This window comes from Dermacentor andersoni, chromosome 9 (assembly GCF_023375885.2).
Source record: "Dermacentor andersoni chromosome 9, qqDerAnde1_hic_scaffold, whole genome shotgun sequence".
Lineage (NCBI taxonomy): Eukaryota > Metazoa > Arthropoda > Arachnida > Ixodida > Ixodidae > Dermacentor > Dermacentor andersoni.
Window position 1 is genome coordinate 34,236,520 of NC_092822.1, and position 25,149 is coordinate 34,261,668.

General features: G+C 46.7%; 1 protein-coding gene across 1 annotated transcript; it reads right to left on the bottom strand.

Annotated features, from left to right (window-relative positions):
• Positions 1 to 4,329: 4,329 nt before the first annotated feature.
• Positions 4,330 to 7,185, bottom strand: LOC140212827 (uncharacterized). The gene is made up of 2 exons (XM_072284323.1): positions 6,595 to 7,185; positions 4,330 to 5,556 (listed from the first exon to the last, which is right to left on the bottom strand). The coding sequence occupies exons 1-2, from the start codon at positions 6,886 to 6,888 to the stop codon at positions 4,432 to 4,434; spliced, it is 1,419 nt and encodes a 472-aa protein (XP_072140424.1). The 5' UTR covers positions 6,889 to 7,185; the 3' UTR covers positions 4,330 to 4,431.
• Positions 7,186 to 25,149: the final 17,964 nt, after the last annotated feature.

Genomic DNA, 25,149 nt, shown 5'->3' on the forward strand with positions numbered 1-25,149 from the left:
ATGCATATTCTCACTAGCACATAATAATTAGTTAATTGTGCGATATACGTCCCGAAGCGACATGTGGCCTCTGAGATACGCCATAGAGGTGGACATCGGATAAGTTTGGAGATTAGGAGGAATTGATTTCTTTTTTTTTTAGGGGGTAGGCGGGGGTGGGCTGGGCTGAGTGGGTAAAATCCAAATATGAATACGGCACAGAAACCCTTTCCGCGAACAAGCGATGCTGTTGCCAACGACATTTGAACCGGCGGTCACGAGGCCGGCCCGGTGTCGCCTGCCGACAGCATGCCGATGGTCGTCAAACGGGCTCGCCATTTGTAAAAGCCAAGCTAGATTGCTGTGGTCGGGCCAGTCTACTTTCTAACTGACCATGGGCGTCAGCCCAATCTACCGCCGAGCCCTCCCCCCCCCTTATTTTCTTGCTTAGGTCATGGTATGCCCCATCTTAGCTTAATATGATGATGCGGTGCAGTCAAGGACTACTTAACTGAGTGACTCGCCGCTCAGGAGTTAAAGATTCTGCGATGACTTCCCAAATCGAAAGACATCAGAGGTGTTTCCATTAAACGCATTTCCGTCGACTTGCATGATGAATTGCATTTTGTTCGGTTACTGGTTGCCATGGCACTTCGGCGATAAAAACGCTGTCACATTGCAGGATAATCTGATTTCCCCGGTGCGCTTTCGGAAACTAGCCATGTCGCGGGTACTGGAAAAAGAAAGACGACGCATTGTAGATCTGTGCCTACAAAACTATTCTCAATGCGTTACATCGGAGATGAGAAAAAGGCCACTGAAAACTGTAAATAGAATCGTCCAGGCTTACGAGAAGGATGGAAGAATTGCGGATGCTCCCCCTAGCGTCGGGCAAAGAGTGACCATTGTTGCGGCGGCTGCTGCAAACCCGACCTCCACCGTTCGAGAAATTAAGAACAGCCTCAGGTTGGGTGACGTCCCTGATACGACTATCAAGCGTCACCTCTGCGCCCCAGCCTAATAAAGAGCGCGAAAAAATGACTGTATTTTTACCCTCATCAATTATAAAAAAAAAACATGCTAAGTGATTTATGTCGCGAGAAGCTTGCTTCTGTTTATGTATATTGATTAAGTAGGCTGTTCACAAGCTGTAGACGGAACCAGCTGGAAAATGCTCCAGTCAGCGAAGTGCGCCTTCCCGCAATGCCGGCCTCGGGCACTCAGTCACCAGGGTCTGGCGAAGTGCACTTTACAGCAAAGCAAGAGGCGGCGCGCTCCAGCGCTGTAGCAGACGACGCGAAGCAGCTCCCCTGCATCCATATGCGCCTGCACCGCCGCGCCGGACGAACTGGCGCCCCGCGGAGCGCGGCCACTGTGAGCCGTGCTCACCCTAAGAGTGGACGAGACTGTACATGGGACGGCATTCCTAGAGTTGAAGCAATACACGTGAATGAATTAGGTTGACTTCTTTCCCGGGATGGAACTGAAACATCGTCTCTGCTAGATACACAACTACATCCACACCCGAGCCGTCTTTCCGCATGCTCAGTAAACAAGATGATGGTGGCCCTTTGCGGCGCAAGTTGCTGAACTGGGAGACCACCTTATCTGCCTGCGGATATAAGCCTCGGCATTGACAAGGACATAAAGCTCACAGAAGAAGCAAGATCTGAAGATAGTAGATCAAGGTATCGTGAAAGAAGGAAGAGAAATTTCGCCAAGAGGCAAAATACAAAGTTACCAACGCTCGACGTCGGCAACTTCGTACTGGTAAAATGAAGGCCAAGCCAGAACGCGGCCTATAACGGACCATTTCGTGTGATCAAGACAGCAAGTCAACAAGGCCACTTAAAGACCATATGGCACATTGGTCCCAATGACACCATGGAATCCGCTGCTATTGAGAATATATTCAAGTATCATCCCAAGAGAGATACAACCAATGCTTGGGGGAATGAAGCAATCCTATGACAGCCTGCAAATAAAAGTTGAAAGAAGACAAGGGGCAGGGGGAGAAAAGACAATAAAGAAGAAGTGCCATAAGCAACATGGAGTCTGTTTTGTGAGGCTACTAAGTACAGTTTTATTACATGACTTAAGAGGAAGCAAGTGAATTAGGTCGATGTAAAGTGAATGTAAGTAGAATGAGCTGCATTGACGTACGTTCAATCGGATTAGGGTGGTTTAAAATACCTTAAGGTTGATTAAAGTGGATTAAGGTTGGTACAAGTTAGAGAAAGGTGGACTAACGTGTAATAAATTGGATGAGGCTGAATTAAGTTTGGTACAAATGAGAGCAAGGTGGATTAAAATTGTAAAGATTAAATTATTATAAATTATAAATTAATTAACATATGATTTATAATTAAATTATAAATTATTTTAAAAATGAAATATTAAGATTACAAAATTAATGTAATCTTGCGCATATCGGATTGGAATAGGCGATGGCTTTCATTTGTGTTCCTTTAACGTGTAATGCTTAAGCTTTATTTCTCTCTTGACATTATAACGGCTCCAACTTGGATGTCAGCTGAGCCTTTGCAGAGCTGCGGGGGCGCAAGCTGACGCCGTGATGCTGCAACGTAGCCTGTGGGGCAGTTGTCTCTAAGCACAGCTTGTCTTATCTATAACAATGATGGAATCAGGGGAAGAATGCTGGTTGTGAACGCAAAAACACGTTTATTACACTTCCCCTCTGAAACAGCCGCAAGACTGCTCTCAAACTCAGCTCTAACGGCTAAGGCGTTCTGGCTGCCACCGAGGTGCGAGACAGCAAACAGTACCCTAGCGCTGTCGATGCGTGAGGTATCTTAGTCGCACAGCTTTAAGCTATCAGTTGCCACAGTGAAATGCTTATGTGACCGTTTCTTTCAGAGGTTTACTCGTACGACGCCAGAGGTGAAAACCTCGGCATGGTGTTTGTCTGCTCGCCGCTACACGTGTGATCGGAAAAGTGTTTTAAAAAAGGACACACGGCTTGCCTACCTCGGCAACCGCCATCAAGTCGCAAAGCTTTCGGTGCTGGAGTATTTTTGTAAGTGTTTGAACGCACACACATGCTTATGATTGAAAGCGCCTAAGAGATTCCGACGCCTTTGAGAAGTTGCTGCTGCTGCCTTTTTATTGCGTTTGTTTACCGTGTAAACCCCGAGACACACAAGGGCGGCCCTTCGTGTGATGAGATGCAAGCCCAGAGTTTAATTATCAAAATTGATGGTGCCATTCTAACAGAAGAGAAAAGCTTAAATACCAGTGTACATCCGTTCCTCTTCCCCGTAGAAGCAAGAAGGAGGTAAGTATTCATCCGCATGCGTAAAATTTTCCGCCTCATGGCCAAACTACAGTTACGACAAAGCGCTGAGAATTGGCGTTACTGCACTCAATCGACAGCAGGAATTTCAAAAATGAAACAAAGCAGCTTGTGTAGTCGCGACGTCGAGAGATAACTGCAATAACTGAAAGCGGTAAAAAAAAAGTAGGACACCGCAAATTTAACACAGGACAAGTAAGAAGCGCACCAAGTACAACAATCAACCTTACAAAGCCGCGACGGCCAGAACACCCATATGAGTGTGTTTATCGGTTTATCGCACTCTCAACCGAACTGGGAAAAAAGCTAATATACATTTGCCTTTAGTCGCCACCCCTGTTCTCAGGTAAACATGAGCAATCGTTTAGGCCTCATCGAGTTTTCGGGCAGGCGTGCCAGTATACTTACGACGAGCCCTACCTCCGACGTCAGGATGCAGTTTCGTGATCACTATCAATTCTATTTTGGTGTAAGCAGCGAAGGCCCGAAAACTCTGAAGGTTAATTAAAAGAAATATGGGGTTTTACGTGCCAAAACCACTTTCTGATTATGAGGCACGCTGTAGTGGATGGTTCCGGAAATTTCGACCACCTTGGGTTCTTTAACGTGCACCTAAATCTAAGTACACGGGTGTTTTCACATTTCGCCCCCATCGAAATGCGGCCGCCGTGGCCGGGATTCGATCCCGCGACCTCGTGCACAGCAGCCCAACACCATAGCCACTGAGTAACCACGGCGGGTTGGGAAGGTTGATTAGTCCAGGCATTTCGGATACAGAGCCACGCGGAGTACTACAACGTGATATGCACCTCGAACACCGCGTTGTAACCAATCGCTTCAGCGGCCGCCGGGCAGTACTCGAGACAAGAGACTCGACACGGCCGCCATAATGTCAGAAACAAGTCGAGGAGCGCAAGGGGACCACAATATTTAGGAACAAAAACTTCATTAGCACGACAAATAAACAACAAAATGAAGAGCCAGTAAAGCCTTAAAACAATGGGTTGACAGCTAAAAAGCAAAACAAACTTCAAAAAAGAAATTTCGCACAGCTAGGTTTATTCAACAGAAAGGACGTCAAATGGTCGCTAAGGTTATGTCACACACACGGGAAGTGGCAAGGACGATCCAGCAGTGGCCTACAAATCAACCGATGAAAAGCGCTCGGGTGTTATTCTGATCCCACTGTCCCTTTTTGTACAGCTGAGCAAGAGGACGAACATTATCTTTCCGTCTCGGATGTAACCATCATTTTCCAGCGAGGCAATGTCTGTACGAAACTCGAGGTGAAAATGTACCACTGAGTCGTCATATCGCCTGCAGCAACAAAGCGTTCCACAAGAAGTCAAAGAACGACCTCTGCGCCCTTCATCATCAAACAGCATCATGCTCCAGAAAGGCGGCCAACACCTAGAGTCCACCAGCATCCCGTTAAACTCGATCTTCACAGTGAGGTCGCAAGACTCGTGATTCCGGTGCCTCCAGACGGCAATCGTAAAGTACGTGTCCCTCATGTGCCACACAGTAATCTCAGCAAACTTTTTCCTCGGTCCCTGCCACTGAATGATTTCGTCACAGTTTTGCAGGGTCAGATCATAAAACACGTCCCGTAAATCTGTAATCCGCGCACTGTCGAAACGCCGAATTTCCGGATACGAAGGCTCACAATGAGCAATGACACCGCTGGAATCAGGCTGCGCGGAAGTCTGCCGCAAGTGTTCCAGAGTACTGAGCGACCGGACGGCTAAGTATTCCAACTTTCGAAGTATCAGCGCCTTTTCCGAGTGCGACGACCGTGATGAAGACGTACTGGCTTCCGACGTGGCCGTTGAGATCGTGGCTGACATTTCAGCCGCGTCACCCCTCGAATTGCACTCGGATGCTCCGATCTCACCAGTGATACAAGCGAATCTGCTTTCCCGGCGTCTGACTTGTTGTGTCAGCTCATTCAACTCACTCAGTATCACTGGCAGCAGCCGGCCGTCGTTAGCATCCCCCAACACCGCCTTCAGTTCTTCAAAGGCAGCGTTCACGTCTTCAAGAGTCAATGCTGTAGGTTCAGAGGACGGGTACTGTGTGATCGCTGAATAAACACGGGCAGTGCATCCGGCCAGGTAGTGCTTCACCAGGTCTTTGTGCTGGACTCCCTCGCCGCAGCGCAAACACTCCACGGTGTGAAATGTGCATTCGTTCTCGTAATGTTCCAGCACACGGTCCATGGTGCCCGTGTACTCGCAGCCATTCTCTTCGTTCCAGCAGTACACCTTAATAGAAAATAAGATGTATAAATAACACACATTACATTTTTTGGATGACAAAACATTTTTACAAAAGGCGCGCTGTTTTACGTGAAGTCCGTTGCCAAGCAAGGTATACGCGAAATTCTATAGGGAAGTAATGCTCTAGATCACCCTAGCAGTATCTGTCTCGTCTTCACAATAACAGGCAGCAAACTTGAACAATGGGTTACGGCGAATCACTTAATTGTTCTCCTAAATAGGACGACAGCTACTCTAACACGAAAAGCAGGTTTGTTAAATCAGAATCGAGGAAAAAAAATATGGCATGCTTCAACTATTCCACCAGCTTCTAATTCATCTACGGCGAGAACAGCATTGTTGTGCGGGAAAGACCGGCATCTGCTTCTCGCTTGCTATGTTGCTCCTAAATAAACGCGCTCACTCAGTACGGGTCAGGTAGCTTTTATAGGGAGGTTTATAAGGGGAATCACGGTGGGCTGTAGCTGTTCAGGAATGCCTTAAAGTAAAAATCTGAAGCAAGAGTACTGTCGGTACCGACGCTATTGTTTAGAAGAGTCCCTAGTGAATTTCTCTTTGCCATGTACCCACCTTTCATTTCTGATGTTTTAGTGCGTAGTTCAAGAGAAGGAAGAAGGAGTAATGTTTGAAGAGAAAGTAGGTCATTAATGGACCGATTTCACCATCTCGCTTCAATTGTCGCGTCTAAACGACAATACCGACATGTCAGTGTGAGGTCGGATATATCAATTTACTGCCTTAATTTTTTTGCATTTCCCTTTCTTTATCTATCACACTAAATCAATGAAGAAATCTTGAGGTCCAACACAATATTTCACATGAGGCTGCAAGGAGCTAGTGTTGTTCGAGAGCGTGAGTTTTGATAGACATATAATATTAACGTTCCGCAATAGCAAATCCCACATTCTTTTCAGTAAGCATGTAGATAAAAAGCAGCGTAACAAATGCTAATGCAGAATTCCCCTGGTCCACCCCCTCCTGCTCAACAAAGAAAGAACGTCAGAAATTGTTTTTCCTGCTCACTTTCAAGGTATTCGCTATCCTTGTAGGGAATTCATAACCGACGCCCTCCACTTCTTCGAACTGCACTTGATCCAATGGACACTGGCCAACGCCCCCTTCGAGACTGGCTGCGTTGCATGTTTGGCACAGAATGTGACCGCACGGCAACAGCACTGTCCGTTTTGGAATCGTGCGGCAGAGGCCGCACACACGTGAACTGGGAAACTCGTCCACGAACCGTGTCGGTCGCCAGTTGACGCCGGCGACGACGTGGTCTCGAAAACGGTGCACCCGTCCTTGCCCGTGATCCGGCATGGCGCCTACTTAAATAATTTTAAAACACACATACGCTTTAATGAAGTCACCCCTGGACCGATCACATTGCATTCTTTCTATCTTTTACAGAAAAATTAATCCTAGTTACTGCCAGAAGCGGCTGCTTTATTTAGAGGGTGGGCCTGGCTGCTGTGCTTCAACGTAGTACGCTAGTTCGCTAATGTTTGTCATGCAGGTGTCACTTCACACAATCGTCCACCTTCTGTTTCCTTCCCTGGCTACGGTTTCTCCAGATGTCCCCCAACCACATCCTGCCTGGCACGTCGACTGTAATAGAACTGGCCTCTATCACCCGATGGTTGCCAGCATCGCTTCCAGACCGTTGACACAGTTCTTGTGTCTGGCAGCGTCACTGTACCCAGCAACACCACTCGACCTGCGACCGGAAAACCTATCGCCACCCACATCGATTTCTCCGTCAGCTATAAAAGATGGGCGTGGACAGAGGCGTTTCTTGGGCCCGGCTTCTGTGCATCAACACTGCACGCTAATCCGCTTATGTTCGTCGTGTAGGTTAGTAAATCATACATTCTTTTGACAGAGCGTTCAAGTAATAACTTTCTGCAGCAACTGCCGGCCTGACATTGCTGCCTTTCCATTGTTGTTCAATGTTGTGATGTTATGCGCTCTTTATTGTTGCTGGCGGGTGACATCGAAACTAACCCTGGCCTGGATAGTGAAGCCCTACTAAAAGAACTTAAGAGCCAATCCGCAGGTCAATTTCAACAGATCAAGATTCCAGGCCTCAAGCCTCAGTTACTAACAAGTGAAAAATCAATATCCGCTCTGAGCGCGCTTTTGACTAACCTACTACCAACTACCGAAACCTAGCCCCCTTGCGTTCTGATATAGAAAGCGTGGAGAGTTATGCTGCCCGCGCAGCACCTACAAAACAGAGGCTGGAACCGCGTCTTCATGATGCCGAGAACCATTCTCGGTGCAGCATTCTAATCTTTTAAGGTATTTATGAGTGTTCAGGGTCAGAGTCGTTCGCGCAATCGTAGGACGTAATCACTGGCCACTGTGGCAAACATACGAGCATCACGCTTGGCCCGGAAGAAATCGAGCGCGCGCACAGCTTCGGCAATCGTGCAGCCAATCGTAACCGCCCTATAATACTAAGCTCACCTTTCATAAAACAAACGATCTTGTTCTTTCTAACGGCCGCAAATTTAAAGGAACGAACTTCTTCGTTGGCGGGGATTTCACACGTTCTGTTCAATTTGCCTGCAGACGCCCAGTTGCATTCGCAAAAAAGCAAATCGGCCCCTTACTCCCGGCGCTTTGAAGTTCTGTTCATGGGTAATGGGCGCCATATTTTTGGAAGAACGCACACAGAGTGTGAAAGAATTGCAATAGCAGCCAACTCGACGCTGGAAAGCCCATTCCCCTACGGTATCGACACGAGCTAACCTTTACTTTTCCGTAATATTTGCCAACGCACGCAACTTCCTTCCTAAAGGCGGTCTTCTATCTAACATTGTGTCCCTCTAACAGTAATTTTCTGATAGTAACTGAAACCTGGCTGACGGTAGATACTACCGATACCGAGGTACTTGCTGACCTGCCGAATTTCCGCCTTTATCGGAAAGACCGCGAAATCTCACGAGGTGGTGGTGTGCAAATCGCCGTGCATCATAATTTATCGTGCTCGCTTGCAACCATTGAAACTGTCTCTGAAATAACATTTCTAGTCTACCGCGCTTTGCCTGGCGTTTGTTAGAGACCGCCACATAACATTCCCGCTTTTTCGCATAAATGCAATAACATCTTGAACGAATTTATTGAGAAAAACCCTGACGCTAAGATCCTGCTTTCTGGTGACTTTTTTTTCCCGCAAATCAACTAGACTAAGAATGCTGCTTTAATCATAGGGAATTATGCTGCTAAAGAATTTGTTAATGTGTGTCTTAATTTCACTCTAACTGAACTTGTGCTGGAGGCTACGCGTTTACAAAAGAATCACCTATTGTACTCGACCATAAACTGTAGCCAGCCATCCTCAGAATCTATCACTCATAACTTACCTCCGTGCGGTAAGCGATCATAAAGTAATGCATCCCACCTTCGCCTTTCAAGCCATGCGACAACAAAAATCCAACAAAACTGCATGCCTATATGATAAATGGAACTACGAAGCTTTTACTTACGAGTTAGGTGACTTCTTTTCAACCTTTGAGACATTATTCCATATGCAGTCGCCCCAAGAAAACTGGACACTATTAAAGAAAAACAAAAATAACGAACTCGTGCACAAACACATACCAAGAATAACTGTGCGCACCAATCAAGACAAGGCATGGTTGACCAGAGCTCTAAAGAAGCTTCAAAACCAAAAGAAACGTCGCTTCCGGCTAGCCACGTGTCTTGCAAGCAGCGAGACATGGTACACGTGCCTTGCCGCATGATCGGAAAGTGGGAAAGGTCGTTTTAGTTTTCAAACTAGGTAACAAAGACCCCCCCTCCCCCCTTAAACCACCGTTCCCATTCATTAACTAGTGTTCCTTGCAAAATCATGGAACATGTCATATACTTGCATATCATGAACATTCTAGACTCGGTAAACTTCTTTCACCCTTCTCAACACGGTTTTTGTAAAGCACTTTCATGTGTAGCACATCTAACTATATTTCTTGATGATCTGCTCGTTAATCATAATAACAACGTTAAAATCGATGCCACCTTTCTAGACTACACTAAAGCTTTTCACACAGTGCCTCATAACCACTTGCTAATAAAATTATACAGATTGAACTTGCATCCTCACGTAGTACAATGGATAAAAGGATTCCTTACTAATCGTTCCCAGTTCGTCCTAGGCAGTAACTTCTCCTCCGAACCCCTCAGTGTCACTTCAGGTGTCCCTCAAGGTTCAGTCTTGGGAGCGCTTCTTTTCCTAATATACATTAACGATCTTCCGCTGCATGTACCTTGTCCTGTTTGCATGTTCGCTGACGATTCTGTGATTTATCGTGCTATTACTAACATCTCTGCGCAAACATCTCTCCAGAATAGTCTTAATAACGTGCAGGACTGGTGCAACCATTGGCAAACGGCCTTTAACCCTAACAAGTGCAAATTTATTTCGATTTCCCACCGTCGCAATCCTTATCTTTCTACTTACACAATTGCAAACGTCCCTGTAGAATCAGTTCTAGCCTATAAGTACTTAGGTTTAACCATGTCCCACGATTTTTCCTGAAATTCGCATGGGACTACCGTAATTTCATCAGGGAGCAAGACCCTTCGGTTCGTGAGGCGTCACCTTCGTCATGCACCCCAACACGTCAAACTACCCGCATACAAATCATTTGTCAGACCACAACCGGAATATGCCGCCGCCATCTGGAACCCTCATAAAACATATATCGTCAATGCACTCGAGCCAGTTCAGAATCGTGGGACTGGATTCATCCGTTCCATTCCGCCATGGTCTCTGTTTATCACAAATTTTTTGCTGCTCGCCAAGCCGGCCACCTCACGCCACGCCATCATCTTCGCGCATGTCACAGCTCACCACCCATCGAGTCCAAGTTTCTTGTCCTCGTACACAAACTGTCACTTTTCAAGCTTCAATTTTTCCTAGAGTTGGCAAAGACTGGAACGACCTACACTTCAATGTCACCGCCCTCACATGTAATTCACAATTTCTAGAAAGTTGTATTTCAATGTAACGCCTGCCTTTTCTTGTGTCCCCATGTTAAACACCCCTTATGTAATACCCCGAATGGGGTGTTTAAGGCAATAAAATGAAGTGAATATGAGGAGTTTTTTTTCGAAATGAGCCAAATCCACAAACCGAAACTGGGTCAGATAAAACGGTAATGACAAGAAAAACTAGGCAACTTTCTCATAGAAAAACCGTTGCAACGAAATGGGTCAAATAACGCCAGGCGAACGTGTTCGCAGATCGTATTTCGTATCGAAATTGAGCCAGATCCAGCTGTTGCACGGATCAAAATGAGCCAAATCCATTTGCCCAATAGGAGAGCGCTTTTGGCATGACGTCATTTAGCCATCGCTGCCTCCTTGTCAGTTCCCGCCAAGGAGTTGGTTCCCGCCTGACAGCTCAGAGTGTTTCGTTCGTGTTTTCGCGAGTTCTTCGCTTTTCTGATATCGTTGTTCATGGATTCGGATGGCAATGAAGAGATCGGCGAAAGATCTATCCCTAGACGTCGACGGCGAAGTGAAAAAAAGCCGCATCACCACCGTAAAAGCAAGAATGCGCCGTTGCCAAAATGTAAACACGCGAAAAAGACTCTCAGGTGTGCGCTTGTGACAGAAGCATCCACTAAACGTTTCAAGGAGAAGTTTTACGAACTGTGTAGCGTGGAACAAAAGGCGTTCGTTTTGATGTACTGCACGCCAACAGCCGTAAAACGTAGGAGAGGAAAAGAAGCGGAACCTCGTCGGAGCCTTGCTGTTGTTTACAAGGTACGGATAGAAAATGGCCAAGAGATTCGTGTTTGTCGCGATATGTTTTGCGCAGTGCTTGATATTAGTCACAGCACAGTTACTCGCTATATAAAGCACAAGCATGAAAAAGGTGAAGTGAAAGCCGACAGTCGTGGAGGTGACCAGAAGATCAAGCGCTACGGTCGAAAGCGATCAGCTGTTGTGGGTTTCATTAAGCGACTTCGGGCAAGAGAGTCGCACTACAACCGGAAGAAGACAAAAAAGTTATACCTTCCAAGTGAGCTGAAGAGCATCCGAAACCTGTGGCAGATTTATAACCAACCAGCACCCGAAGATGTGAGGGTGAAGTATGGCTTCTTTCACCACATTTTTCGAGCGACGTTCAATCTTTCGTTCAGAACACCGAGGACAGACGTTTGCTCTGTGTGCCTGAAAAATGCGTATGAGATGAAAACTTGTGGAGATGTTTCACAGAAGCAGCGTGTCATAACAGAGCAACGTGTACACAAGTTGAAGTATAAGGCTTTTTATTCCCTGCTGCGTGAGAAGAGGGAAGACTTGAAAACATTCTCATTTGATTGCCAACAAAATCAAGTGCTCCCCAAAGTTCAGGACCAGGAATCCTACTACAGCCGCCAGCTCTATCAGTACCACCTCTGCGTGGTGGAAAACCAGGCAGATGGATCAATGCCCAAAGAGGCCATCCATTCCTACACATGGAGCGAAGATGAAAGCTCCAAAGGAAGCAACCAAGTAGCCAGTGCGGTACATAATACACTTCGAAGCGCTAACTTCGAAGGAATTAGAGAGGTGCGGTTAGTAGCCGATGGCTGTGCTGGACAAAACAAGAACAGTACTGTGCTTTGCATGCTTCTTTGGTGGCTCCAGAATGAGGCTCCAGCAGGTGTCTCAGTAGTTTCCCTTGTGTTTCCTGTCACAGGACACAGTTTTTTACCCCCAGACAGGGTATTTGGCAGAATTGAAAAAGATGTTAGACGACACGAAGAAATCCTGAATCCACAAAGCTACCAAAAAATTTTTTCAAATCACGGCACTGTGTTAGAGCTTGGAAAACATTGGCATGCGTACGACTGGAAGGCCTACTGCACGGCGGTGATGAAGTCGACATCCAGCTTGCCGTTCAAGATAACCGAAACGAAGGTCTTCTACATTCAAAGAAATGCAGCTGGTAGGAGTCCTCAAATTAGAGCAGAGCCTCACTATAAAGTTTCTGTGTCAAATTTCGTGTCAGTGCTAAAAAGGGGAAGGTCCCTTGCACAAGCACCCATAACATGTGCACTGTACGCACACCACGTCAACGAAATGAAAGTCAGAGATGTGACCAGCCTTCTTGTGAAGCATTTCCGAAATTCCTGGCAAGACAATGAAGAGCTTGCGTACTTCGTTAGTGTCTTCAGGCGCGCCCAAGGAAATGATCCTGCGGAAGAATTAGAAGAGAGCTGCTTATGCTGCCAAGAAGACGCACCTGCTATTCAAGTATAGTTCTATTGTTCTTGAAGCACAGCAAAGCCCTGCTGCCAATGTTATTATAGCTTTTCTGTCATTATTACATGATGCCATTCTGGAAAGCCAATTTTAATAAAGTTTTCATAACAATACCGCCTAAAATCCAGTGTTTCAATTCAATACGAGCCAAATCCAGAGTTCTCACCCTAATATTGGGCATATCTGCCGCATAATTTTTCATTACTTGTGGTCGTAAACTTGCCCTAGCCGACATGTAAAGCATATCATATAATAGCTTTGCTAGCGTTGCATTTAGGTCCGGTAACAAATTTTTGCTTTTTTCTCAACTTTTGTTTACGTGGATTTGACCCATTTCGAAAAAAAACTCCTCATATAAACTTTGTATAAATGCTGAAAATTGGGTTGTTTACAAAAATTACAACGTGGTATGCTTTTTGAGCAAGAAACTACGTCAACAAAACAAATTAGTCACTAACGTACGAAACTAAACCGCCGTTAGAGAGACATAACCCGGCTAGTGTGTAATGATTTACTATAATAACGGCGCAGTGCAGTAACCAGAAAAGGAATGCGTACGGAATTTATTTCCCCGCGCCGGTGTACTTACCGCGAACGCTCCACAAAAGGTCACGAGTGTAACCATCAACAAATGTTTAACTGCGAAAAACAGGAGACTACGTGTGCGACTGCAAAAAAAAAATGAAGCAGTTTGAAATCGCAGACAGTACTTCAGTCACCCCCCATGCACGGCGAGTACATGCTATCAGCAGTCACGGATTTCTCCCTATAAATCCTAACGCCTATATGAACTAAGCGGCAGTTGTTCCCGCCGTGAAGAGGCACAATGCCACATCGCTGTCACTATTATGCAGCAAAATGCAGCAAAAGAAAGCCAAGATTGGGCAGAGGCAGCGTCGACATACCGTCCAAAAACTGTCAGCACTGAAGCACACTTATTCGAGCGCCGCTGGGGTGTCTACAGAAAGGCGGCGTCACACGTGTTGGTTATGCTGTACGCAAGACAGCACTGTCACAGCCGCGACGTGCGAGAGAGTGGCACCGTGCGCGCTGCGCAGATCGTTGGCTCCAACTGGAAAGCTGTTCGGCAAGATTTGTGCAGCACGTGCGCAATGCATCTCTGCCAGCGCCGTTTTGCCTTCTTGCGGCTTCCGCTTGCGTAACCGGAAACGACCCACGGCGTCCCGCTTAGCATCCGCGCCGTCACAATCTCAGAGGCCCTGTTTTCGTCGCCTGGTAGTGGCACGTGTGCGGATGAGCGCCGCTAAGCAGCCACGGTCGTCGTCGATCGTACAGCGCCTATATCAGGTCCGTTGTCGTCTGCGTCCGGTTTTAGCTTCCTCCGCGACTATGCAGATGTGGGCATTGCAAGCAGACGGCGTCCTGAGCTGATAAGCTGAAGCTGGTACAGCGCAACATTGAAAAGAAGAAAAAGCCCACCGGCCAGGGGAAGGAATAGAGCGCTGAAAAAAAGAAATCAGCGCTCTGTTGTTTCTTCTGGCCGGCTCGGCTTCTTTATTCATTTCCATATTGTAGTGTACCAGATGCAGAATGCAATATCATCTCGCCTAATTGAATTGGCGGTTTGAAAAAACACTGTTGCGCATTAGAGAACGCATCCTCCCCTGGTTCCCCAAAGATGCGGCATAGAGGAAAGAATGGGTTGTCAAGTCGCGCATTGCCAAGCCGGTCGCATCACGGATGAGAATGTGCAGTGCACGTTACGCCGGCAGTGACTTCTTGTGTAGCCACGCACTTAAGAAAACGAAAGTACCTTGCTTTTGCGCATCCTTTTATTTCTTTTGTCACGGATAATCGATGCGTCAGTCAGAAATGTAAAGCGTGCGACAGTTTATTGAATCCGCGCGAGCGACGGCGTGGCGTTGATCCCGAGTAGATGCCGAGCGTGGGCGAGAGTCGGAAGCATTTGCTCATGTTTCGTCTCCGTCAACTCGTACACTCTTAGGCAAAGTTACACCCTTTGGCTTGCCCCTTCTGCCACACAACAATAATCGTTATCATCCTTGATGCGTTTCCTTTCTTTAACGCTGCGAGCCCGGTACTTTCCAGTAACGAACGGCACGCGCGTTATCAGCATAGAACAGTTTACACCCTTTGGAGTGCCCCTTCTGATAACGCGCGTGCCGTTCGTTGGAAAGTTCCGGGCCCGCGGCGTTAAAGAAAGGAAACGCATCAAGGCAGATAACGATTATTGTTGTGTGGCAGAAGGGGCAAGCCAAAGGGTGTAACTTTACCTAAAAGTGTGGTTGCCGCGGTGTCTCGGTTTCGCGAGAAACGCATGTTTTCGTACTCGCTGCCCCCGAGGGCTCGGCTGCGCGGCCAAGCTCGAGCTGCGCACTCGTGGCCAGCGCAACGAGAACAGACGAGCATTTAACACGTTCACTGCGTAGCTCCTTAACATAGTTTTGATCTCTGTGCGTCGTAGCCCACTGGTGGGTCACCCGATGCTTTCCGCGGGTGCGGCGTGACACACCGGTGGGGCACACTTCTGAGACTGTTTCTTTCCGCCTGCTGAAAGATGGCTCTACTGGCATTTTCGGTTGCAGCTTGCGCGGGCTACTTCAATCATGTATGCTAGCGCAGAAAATCATCACGTGGTTCACTTGGCCGGTGCATTTCCAGGACGTTGCTTCACCTGGGGCCGCATTTTATAAGAATCCATTGTCCCTTTCCCGCTCCATTTCGCGTGACGTAAGCCTGACGGAATCATGAGACGAAAGCAGCAGTCGACCAATCACAGAAATGAAAACCAGCAGATACCCGCGTTGACGATAGCCTTCGCCATTCGTTGCGCGCTGTGGTTCAATATGGGCTGCAAGGTGCATCCAATAGTGAGGTCCGGTCGCCAATGAGCCAATAGTCAGGTCGCTTCCCTCGGACGTTTGAACGGCGCGGCTACGTCATCGTACAATAATGACCTGACGTGAAGAACCAAATGGATTATAAAAACGAAATGGATAATGGATCGTTGTAGCATACGGCATCTGGAGAATTTATCGAATCATTTATTACCGCGACTCTGCTCGCTTCATCCCCAGTGAACGCGACTGAAGCGCGTTCTCAAGGATGTCCTTCAAAAACGCCGCCCTTTCTGTCTACAAAATTTCTGCTTTAGGTAACTAGAGTGTGGCCAAGAGTTTCGGTCGTTCTGGTCCGAACAAGTGCCAGAGGCGCTTGTTGCTCTCGCACCCTCGATTCTTCTTTCTTTTCCTGGCCATGCACAAGTTTCCGCAATAAAGAGTTTGCGTTTTGAAGCCGTTGCCTGCTACGTTTACTACCTACCGACCAGCTCCCGTTTGTGGGGCAACGCCACGTGACCCTGCGTTTCAGCATTCACTAAGCACCAAGATGCAAGAACAAGACCTCAAACTCGACATTTTATTGAAGTACTTCCAGAATAATTTTCTGAAGAAAAAAAAACAGTTCAAATCACAGCATTTGCAACTAAACGTCTTACGCGCCACCAGCTCACGATGTCTAAAACGTAGTCTATATTCAGGAGTTCTACTCGGGGAGAAGATTGAAACATGACAAACACATAAATGGCCTTCCCGCGCAATTTGCGCAAAATGTAACAGTTTTCTTCGCCATTATCCTTGCCTGCTCTGGACTTCTGCGAGCTCTCAGCGATGCGTAGTATCCAGTACATCTCCTTCGGACAGACCGTGCAGGTCAATCGGCCTTTTCCAGCGTATGGGCGCGCTTTGTTCCGCGTGTCCTTTCGGTCTCAATCTGAGCTGTGGCGAAGAGTGCGCGTGCCAACTCCTCGCGGAATTCGATGATTGGCGACGTTTTACCGTCCACCGTTGAATGGACAACCCATGCGTTCGCAACTGCAGTTCCAACGATGAGCTCCACCGCAGCTTTCCTATACCACTTGAGCCCTTTCCGCAGGCAGGAGTAGTAGGACGTCATTTGGTCACTGTAGTCTACGCCCTTTTTCGCCACGTTGTAGTCGAGGACTGTGCATGGTTTCATGATCGGCTCACCCTTTCTCGTTTTTTTTCCCGGTATCAACAAGGCTGGCGTCATGCTCAGCAACCGTTGTCATCATGAGAATGGGCCGTTTATCCAACCACTCCACCACCTTTACGCCGTTGTGGGATTCAAGACCAACGACTTCACCTTTTTTACTGCAGCTTGTGTAAGTTCTTTCGGAAGCCCGTTTCCGTTCGATCGGAGAGTGCCACGTAAAAATGTATCATCTTTCAACAGGCGTGACGCAAGCGGCATGTTCGCGTAGAAGTTGTCGACTAAAAGTGTGCGACCACCGCCGGTGAAGCCAGCCATCAAATTTACTACTACTTCTTCGGCATGCCCCATGCCCGCTATGGCACCAGATTTTCCGGCATTTATTTGCTCTTTCAAAGTACAGCCCTCCTTCGTGCAGGCCTTGTATAGCTTGACTCCATACTTGTGGGCTTTACCAGGGAAAGCTTTTCCTTTCCCTAATTCACTCTGTCTGCAGCACCAGCTTAAGGGGGACATCGAAATCCCCCACAGGATAACGCGATTGCCGAAGTGAATCCAACATTGGACTAAATATATTAATTTTTGAAGCCGTACCATTCGTCCACGCTGTGCAACTCAGAGTGAAACACATTTAGTGAATTGTCTCTTATTGTAATTGTTTCTCTGCAACTTGTTTTTTGTTTGGCTTTTGCAGGTCGTACAATCGAGGCTCTGTGTATTCTGGAGTGACCCACCATCGCAAGGTCTCCGGCTCCATCTCTGCCGCGGGCTCAGCGTTTCGAGGGCAGCGAAATGAAAGAACGCCATAGTAAATTACATTTGCATGCACATCAATGAGCTCCAGGTGGTAAAAATTAATTCATAGCACTTGACTGCACGGCGTGCTTCATGCCGACATAATGTTTTGGAGCACGTAACACCACATCATTTGTCTTTATTTGCTAAAATGAACTCTTTCTGTTCCCCCCCCCCCCCCCCGATGCATGCAATACGTGTATTTCCCAATCTCAAGTCGATACCCAGTTGTTCTAACTCACTACGCAATGCTAAGTGGGTGCCAGAATTCTGTCAAGCAGCAAGGTTAAATTCCGTAGGCACCTGTTTTCCTTTTAAAGAAAGAAGAACGTTTGCTCATTCATTCATTCATTCATTCATCTGTCAGTACAAGCCTTGTTTATCCTGCTCACAATAAAAACTTAAACGCAAGCTGAAGTTTCGTAAAAACTTAGGTATCAAAACACAATGTGTCAAAAAAAAAAGACTAGGAGCAGTGAAATATCTGCTTCCGTGCATAAGTAGAGACAAATAGAGACTTCGCACCCCAACAGAGCATCTTAGGGGGACTTTATAAGTTACACGGAATTCAACATTTGCGGAACCAGCTATAGACAAGTAAAGAAAAACTGCGCTTTCAGTTATCGTGGCATTGGGCAAAGATAGCACCTAAACTTTTTAGTTCATTTGAAGTGAATCTAGGAATTTGAAAAATCTTCATCTTAAGTATTATATATAGGACGTGTCTCGTGCACCAAGCTTTAAGGAAATACTTATTGCGCAATTAAGAAAAAGTACATGCATGATCTTCAGTGTCGTGTTGAGAAACCAACAATAAGCCTTTCGTCTCTGACATCCAATTGGAAGAATCAAATTAGGAAAGTTCTATCACTGGCTCTAATTATCAAGTTGTCGGTAGAATCGTAAGAAACTCACGCAGTGTCCGTGGTGTCCTGTGCTTATCTTTGTCGGTGTTTATTTCCGCTACAATGGCTTCAAACGAAATTGGCTGTGTTTACATTTCCTGAAAAGCAAGAAATCCTGCGTAATGGGGAAAAAGGCCACGTGACCATGGACTCTTTCACGCACGATAGCAGCGTCATTAAACGGGCTCCGTGGGAAAACAAGATGAACAAGGTTTTAATCTATAAGTATTTAGCACTGGATACCGAAGTGCCCTATTCTGTTTTCAGTTCGTGACGTCTTGTGTAATTATTATTGCAAAAGCATTGTATGTCCCATGAGGCAGAAAAGCCGGCGTTCTAGGCAACGAGTAACATAAGCATGAGTGACGTCACAAGCGTCTTGTATGAAGTCAGAAAAAATACAGAAATAAGATTAAAGCAATTGTTAGTAAAGTGACTTAAGGAGAAGTGAAAGAAGGTGAAATAATGATAATGTAGGTGGAACAATCTGTGTTGAGGGGCGTTAAATTGGATAAGGTAGATTAAGGTGGATTAAGGTTGGTACAAATTAGACAAAGGCGGAATAAGGTGGAATATATTGTATCGGGGTGAACTAAGCTTGGTGCAAATGAAAGCAAGGTGAATGAAAGTGGATTAAGGCTGGTTAAAATTGGAGCAATGTGGACTAGGGTTAATTAAGGTGGAGTTCTGAAGGACACACAAAATGTTTGAAGTCACGTATCGGGACATAACCAATTAGAGAAGTCATAATGCTTTGACAAGCATAATCACCTTAGGATACGTAGGTCACTGTCAATTTTTTTTTTCAACGAGGCTGTTCAGATGTGTTCCGAAACGGTCTTCTTGCAGCGGTGAAATTGACCGTCGTGGTCGATCGTCAACTGCAAATCAAACGAAGAGCATGTCCGAGCTCCTAATTTGCTTTGAAACGTAATGGCAAAAGATTATCAAATAAAATTTACCTTGCATATATCTCATACGAATAGACGATGGCTTACATGCCTGTTGCTTTTAACACGCTATTCGTAACTTTTTCTCTGTTGACATCATAATGGTTCCACCTTGGACGTCAGCTGAGCCTTTGTACAGGAGCGGCGGCGCAAGCTGTCACCGTGGCGCTGTAACGCAACCTTGGGCGCAGTTATCTCTAAGCGCAGCTTGTCCTATGAAGAAGAATGATGAAACATCGAAAAGAATGCAGTTTACAAACGTGATAACAGGCTTAATACACATCCCTCATGATACAGCCACCAGACTGCTCTGAAACGTAGCTCTAACACGTGCTGCGTAATGGCTGCACGCAAGCTGCACCTCAGTCAACGGTGTCCTAGTGCTTTCGATGGGTGGGAAAACTCAGTCACACAGCTTTGATGTATCAGTTGCCACATCGAAATGCTCATTCTAAGGTTTCTTTTATAGCTTGACTCGTATGGAGCGAAAGACGAAAACTCTGGCATGATTTCCTGTCTGCTCGCCTCTGCACTTGTAATAGGAAAAGTCTTGAAGAAAGTGACGCCGCTTATCCACCTGGGCAACCACTAGCAAGTCGCAAACTGTCGCTTTTGGCGTTCTTAAAGCCTTTAGGCACACACAGATGCTTACGACTGAAATTAGCTAAAACATTCCGATGCCTTTCATATGTTGGGGCTGCTACCTTTTCATGGCGTTTGTTTACTGTGTAGACCCCCAGACATACCACGGCGCCCATCCTGTGATGAGATGCAGGCCGCGAGTTTGATTATAAAAATTGGTGGTATAATACTAACAAAGGAGAAACGCTATAACGCCCGTGTAGCTTCTTTTCAGTGCACCATAGAATCAAGCAGGAGTTAAGTATTATTCCGCATGCCCCATATTTTCTGCCGCACCGCCAAGCTACAATTAGGGCAATGCTCTAAAAACTGGCTTTATAGCACTGATTCGCCAAGTAATACTTTCAAAAATGAAACAAAGGAGCTTCTGTAGTCGGGAGGTCGATGGATTACTGCAATAACTGAAAACAGTAAAATAAGATAGGACAGCGGAAGTTTAACGCAGGAAACGTAAGAAGAGCACCAAGTTCAAACATAGTCCTTAGAAAGCAGCGACGATGAAAAGACCCATGTGTGGGTGTTTATTGGTTCGTCAGTCTCAAGCAAGCCGGAAAAAATTGACTTTTATTCTTCAGTTGGCGCCCGTTCTCTAGTGAAGATAAGCAGTTTTTTAGGTATCCTCAGATCTTATGGAAGACGTGGAAGCAGAAATACGCGGATCACTCACTGTGATGTCAGGACGCAGTTTCGTAAGCACTATCAATTCTATTCTGGTGTATGCCGCATTCCAACTATGAAGCATCGAAACAACATATTTCCTTTTCAAGACGTCATCTGCTCCAACACAAATTATCTGACCAATCGAACTGCTGTAGCAGTACATGGTCTGACCGCGTATGTTATTACAATTTCGAATACGCCCCTCATCGACGGCGGAGTACAAAGTGCCTGCCGAAAATACTGTTTTAAGTGATAAGCGAAGGCCTGAACACGCCGAACATTAACTTTGCCCGGGCATTTCAGATACAGGGCCACGTGAAGCACTACAGCGTGGTATCCACCACGAACGTCGTCTTGCAACCAATCGCTTCAGCCGCCGAACGACAATACTAGAGAGAATATATCGAGGTGGGCGCCATATTGTCAGAAACCACACGAGGGCACAAAAGGAATACGATATTAAGGAACACGAACTGTATTAGCAGCACAAATAAATAATAAAATGAGCAGCCAGTAACGAAATAGAAGAATGGGTTCGCAATAACAAAGCATAGACGGATGGATAGATGAAAAACTTTATTAGGGTCCTTTAGGGCGCGCCCTAGCGCGCAGCGGGCCGCGCCTACGTCGGGACAGAGAGGCCGAGCATAGCAAATATAAAAAAAAGATATTTCGCAGAGACAATTTCATTACGCCGAAAGGACATCGAAAGTTCGCTAACTTCATGTCACACCCATGAGAACTGGCAATGACGACCCAGCACTGCAGTACACATTCTGCGAGGACGAACGTTAGGGTGTTCCTTTGACACTACCGTCTATTTCTCTATCGCTGAGCAAGATTTGTAACGATACCTTTCCGTCTCGGAACAAACCGTCTTTTTTCGGGCAGGCAGTACCTGTGCAGAATTTGAGGTGAAAGTGTAGCAGTGAGTCATCATGGCGCTTGCAGAAACAACGTACGGCACGGGAAGTCAACAAACGATGCTTCTGTATTGCATCATCCCACATGCTCACTTGCCAAAAAGGCGGCCAACACCTAGAGCCTACCAGCATCCCGTTAAAATCGATCTCCACAATTAGACTAGGTGAAGGAATATCCATGCACTTGAAGACGGCCACCGTATAGTACGTGTCTCTCATGTGCCGCACCCTAATCTCAGCAAACCTTTTCCTCCATCCCTCATATTGAATGATTTCCTCACAGTTTTCGAGGGTCAGATCACACACCACGTTCCCAATATTTTCAATCGACGCGAGTGTGGTTGACAGCGTGCTATGTATATGCTGATCGTGAATGTACAATAGGCTACAATGAGCAATGACACGGTTGGAACCAGGCTTGGGGAATGTTTGCCTCCAGTGTTCCAGGTCGGCTAAGCATTCCAACTTTCGAAGTATCAGCGCCACTTCCGAGCGCAACGAAAGCGACGAAGACGTGTTGGCTTCCTCCTCCGGATTTCGCAGAGAGGTCAGCTGGCGCGACGCGGTGGATGACATCATGGCTGCCATTTGAGCCATGTCGCCCTTTAAATTTAGCTCGGATGCTCTGATCTCACGAATGATCCTAGCGAATTTGGTTTCCTCGCTTCTGACTTCTTCTGTAAGCTCATTCAGCTGACTCTGAATCACTGGCAGCAGCTGGTCGTGGGTGAGACATGCCAACATCACCTTCAAGTCTTCAAGTGCATCGTTCACGTCTGCAAGGGTCAGTGTTGTAGATTCCGAGGAGTCTGTGATCGCGGAAGAAACACCGGCACTGCATCCGGCCGCGTAGTGCGTCGGCAGGTCTCTGTGCTGGACTTCCTCGCCGCATCGCAAACATTCCACGGTGTGAAATGTGCACTCATTCTCGTAGTGTTCCAGCACGTGGTCCATGGTGCCCGTGTACTCGCAGCCGTGCTCTTCGTTCCAGCAGTGCACCTTAATAGAAAATAAATTTGATAAATAACACAACACAACTTGTGGACGACAAAATATTTTTACAAAAGGCGCGTTGCTTCGTTCTCCCTACCATTTAAAACGTAGCTTTACATAGATTCCGGTGCCAACCCACATATACGCAATATTCCATAGGGAAGCAACGCTCTAGATCCCCCAAGCAGTATCTGGCTCTCTGCAAACATTAAGAGGTATCAAACCTGAAGAGTACGTTACTGCGAATCACTTAATTGTGCTCCTAAATAGCAGCACAGGTACTCCAACACTTACAGCAGGTTTCGTAAGCCAGAATCGAGGAAAACATACCACATTTTATTTATTCTTCCAGCTACTAACTCATCTACGGCGAGAGCGGCATTGTCGTGCGGTGAAGACCGCCATCTGCTTCTCGCTTGCTATCTTCCTCCTTAAATAAAGGCGTTCATGCGGTGCGGGCCAGATATCATTTATAGGGCGGTTTGTAGGGGGAAATAGTGTGGGCGGCAGCTGATCAGGAATAATCTCTTAAAGTAGGAATTTGAAGCAAAAGTAATGTCGGGACGAACGCTATTGTTTAAGAGAAACCGTAGTGAATTTCTCCTTGCCGGGAACATAACTTTCATTTCTGATGTTTTACGGCGAATTTCAACAGACAGAAGAATCATGTTTCAAGAGAAAGTGGCCATTGATCATTACATGAAATGGATCAATTTGGCAATGTTGCGTCAAATGTCGCGTCGAAACGACAATACCGAAACGTCGGTTTGAGGTGGGATATATCAGGTTACTGCCTTTTTTTTTCTATTTCCCTTTCTTGATCTACCACACTGAAAGAATGAAGAAATATTGAGGTCCAACACAATATTTCACATGAGGCTAAATTGAGCTAGTGTTTTTCTAATGCGTGAAGTTTGATAGACATGGAAAATTAACGTTCGGCAATAGTAAATCGCACATTCTTATCGTTAGGCATGTACATAAGAAGCAGCGCAACAAATGCTAATGCAGAATTACCCTAGTCCCCCCCGCGCGCCGCACCCAACAAAGAAAGAACGTCAGCAATTGTTTTTTCCCGCTCACCTTCAAGGTATTCGCTATACTTGTAGGGAATTCATAACCGAAGCACCCCGCTTCGTCGAATTGCACTTGATCCAATGGACACTGTCCCCGTTCGAGACTGGCTGCGTGACAAGTTTGGCACAGAGCGTGACCGCACGGCAACAGCACCGTCCGCTTTGGGATCATGCGGCAGAGGCCGCACACACGGGAACTGGGAACCTCGTCGACGAACCGCGTCGGTCGCCAGTTGACGCCGGCGGCGACGTGGTCGCGAAAACGGTGCACCCGTCCCTGTCCATGATCCGGCATGGCGGTGTCTTCAGGGACAAGTCCTACATTCACACAAGAGCGCAGCGGCTTTTTTAGCGAGCTTATCGCTACTGAGTGGTTCGACACACTTTGGTTAAAGTAGCAACAATGGCGGACAAACCAAGCCCTGCGGCGCCGCCGTAGCTGGTTTGGCAAAAGAGTCGCACGTGTAATACAAAGGCGTGGGTTCGCATCCCGCCAGCGGCCAGATGTTTTTCATCCACTTTCATTTCCATTATTTATCGTTTGTTGATTTCAATGAAGAATGTCCCGTTTACCGCGCTTGGTCTTATCGTTTGTTGGCTTCTTAGATACTAATGTTTGTATGTATGTGCGTGTGTGTGCGTGTGCGTGTCCCTTGTCAATGAATGGAATGACATGCTGCAGAAAAATTCGAACAATATACTCCCGCAGGTGTCGAATTCGGCACCTGCGGAATTCGGTTGTCGCCGAATTCGGATGTCACCTGTTTAAATAAATTTAAAACAGACAAACTCTTTAATGAAGTCACGCCTGGACCAATTCCAATGCATTTTTTGCATTTGAGACCGAAAACTCAATTCTAGTGACTGCTAGAAGTGGCTGCTTTATTTAGAGGGTGGATCCTGCTGCCGTGCTTCAACACAGCATGCTAGTCCGCTTATGTTCGTCATGCAGGTGTCACTTCACACGATCGTCCACCTTCTGTTCCCTTCCCTGGCTAAGGTTTCTCCAGATGTCCCCCAACTACATCTTGCCTAGCACATAGACTGTAATAGAACTGGCCTCTATCACCCGATGGATGCCAGCCCCTCGCCCAGACCGCTGACACCGTTCGCTTGTCTTGCTGCGTCACTGTACCCTGCAGCACCACTCGACCTGCGACCGGAACACCTATCGCCACCCACATCGATTCCTCCGTCAGCTATAAGAGAACGGGTGGGACGGAGGTGTTTTGTGGGCCCGGCTGCTGTGCTTCAACAGTGCACGCTAGTCCGCTTATGTTCGTCGTGCAGGTTAGTAAACCATAGCCTTTTCACAGAGCGTTCAAGTAATAACTTTATGACGCAGCTGCCGGCCTCACATTGCTGCCATTCCATTGTTGTT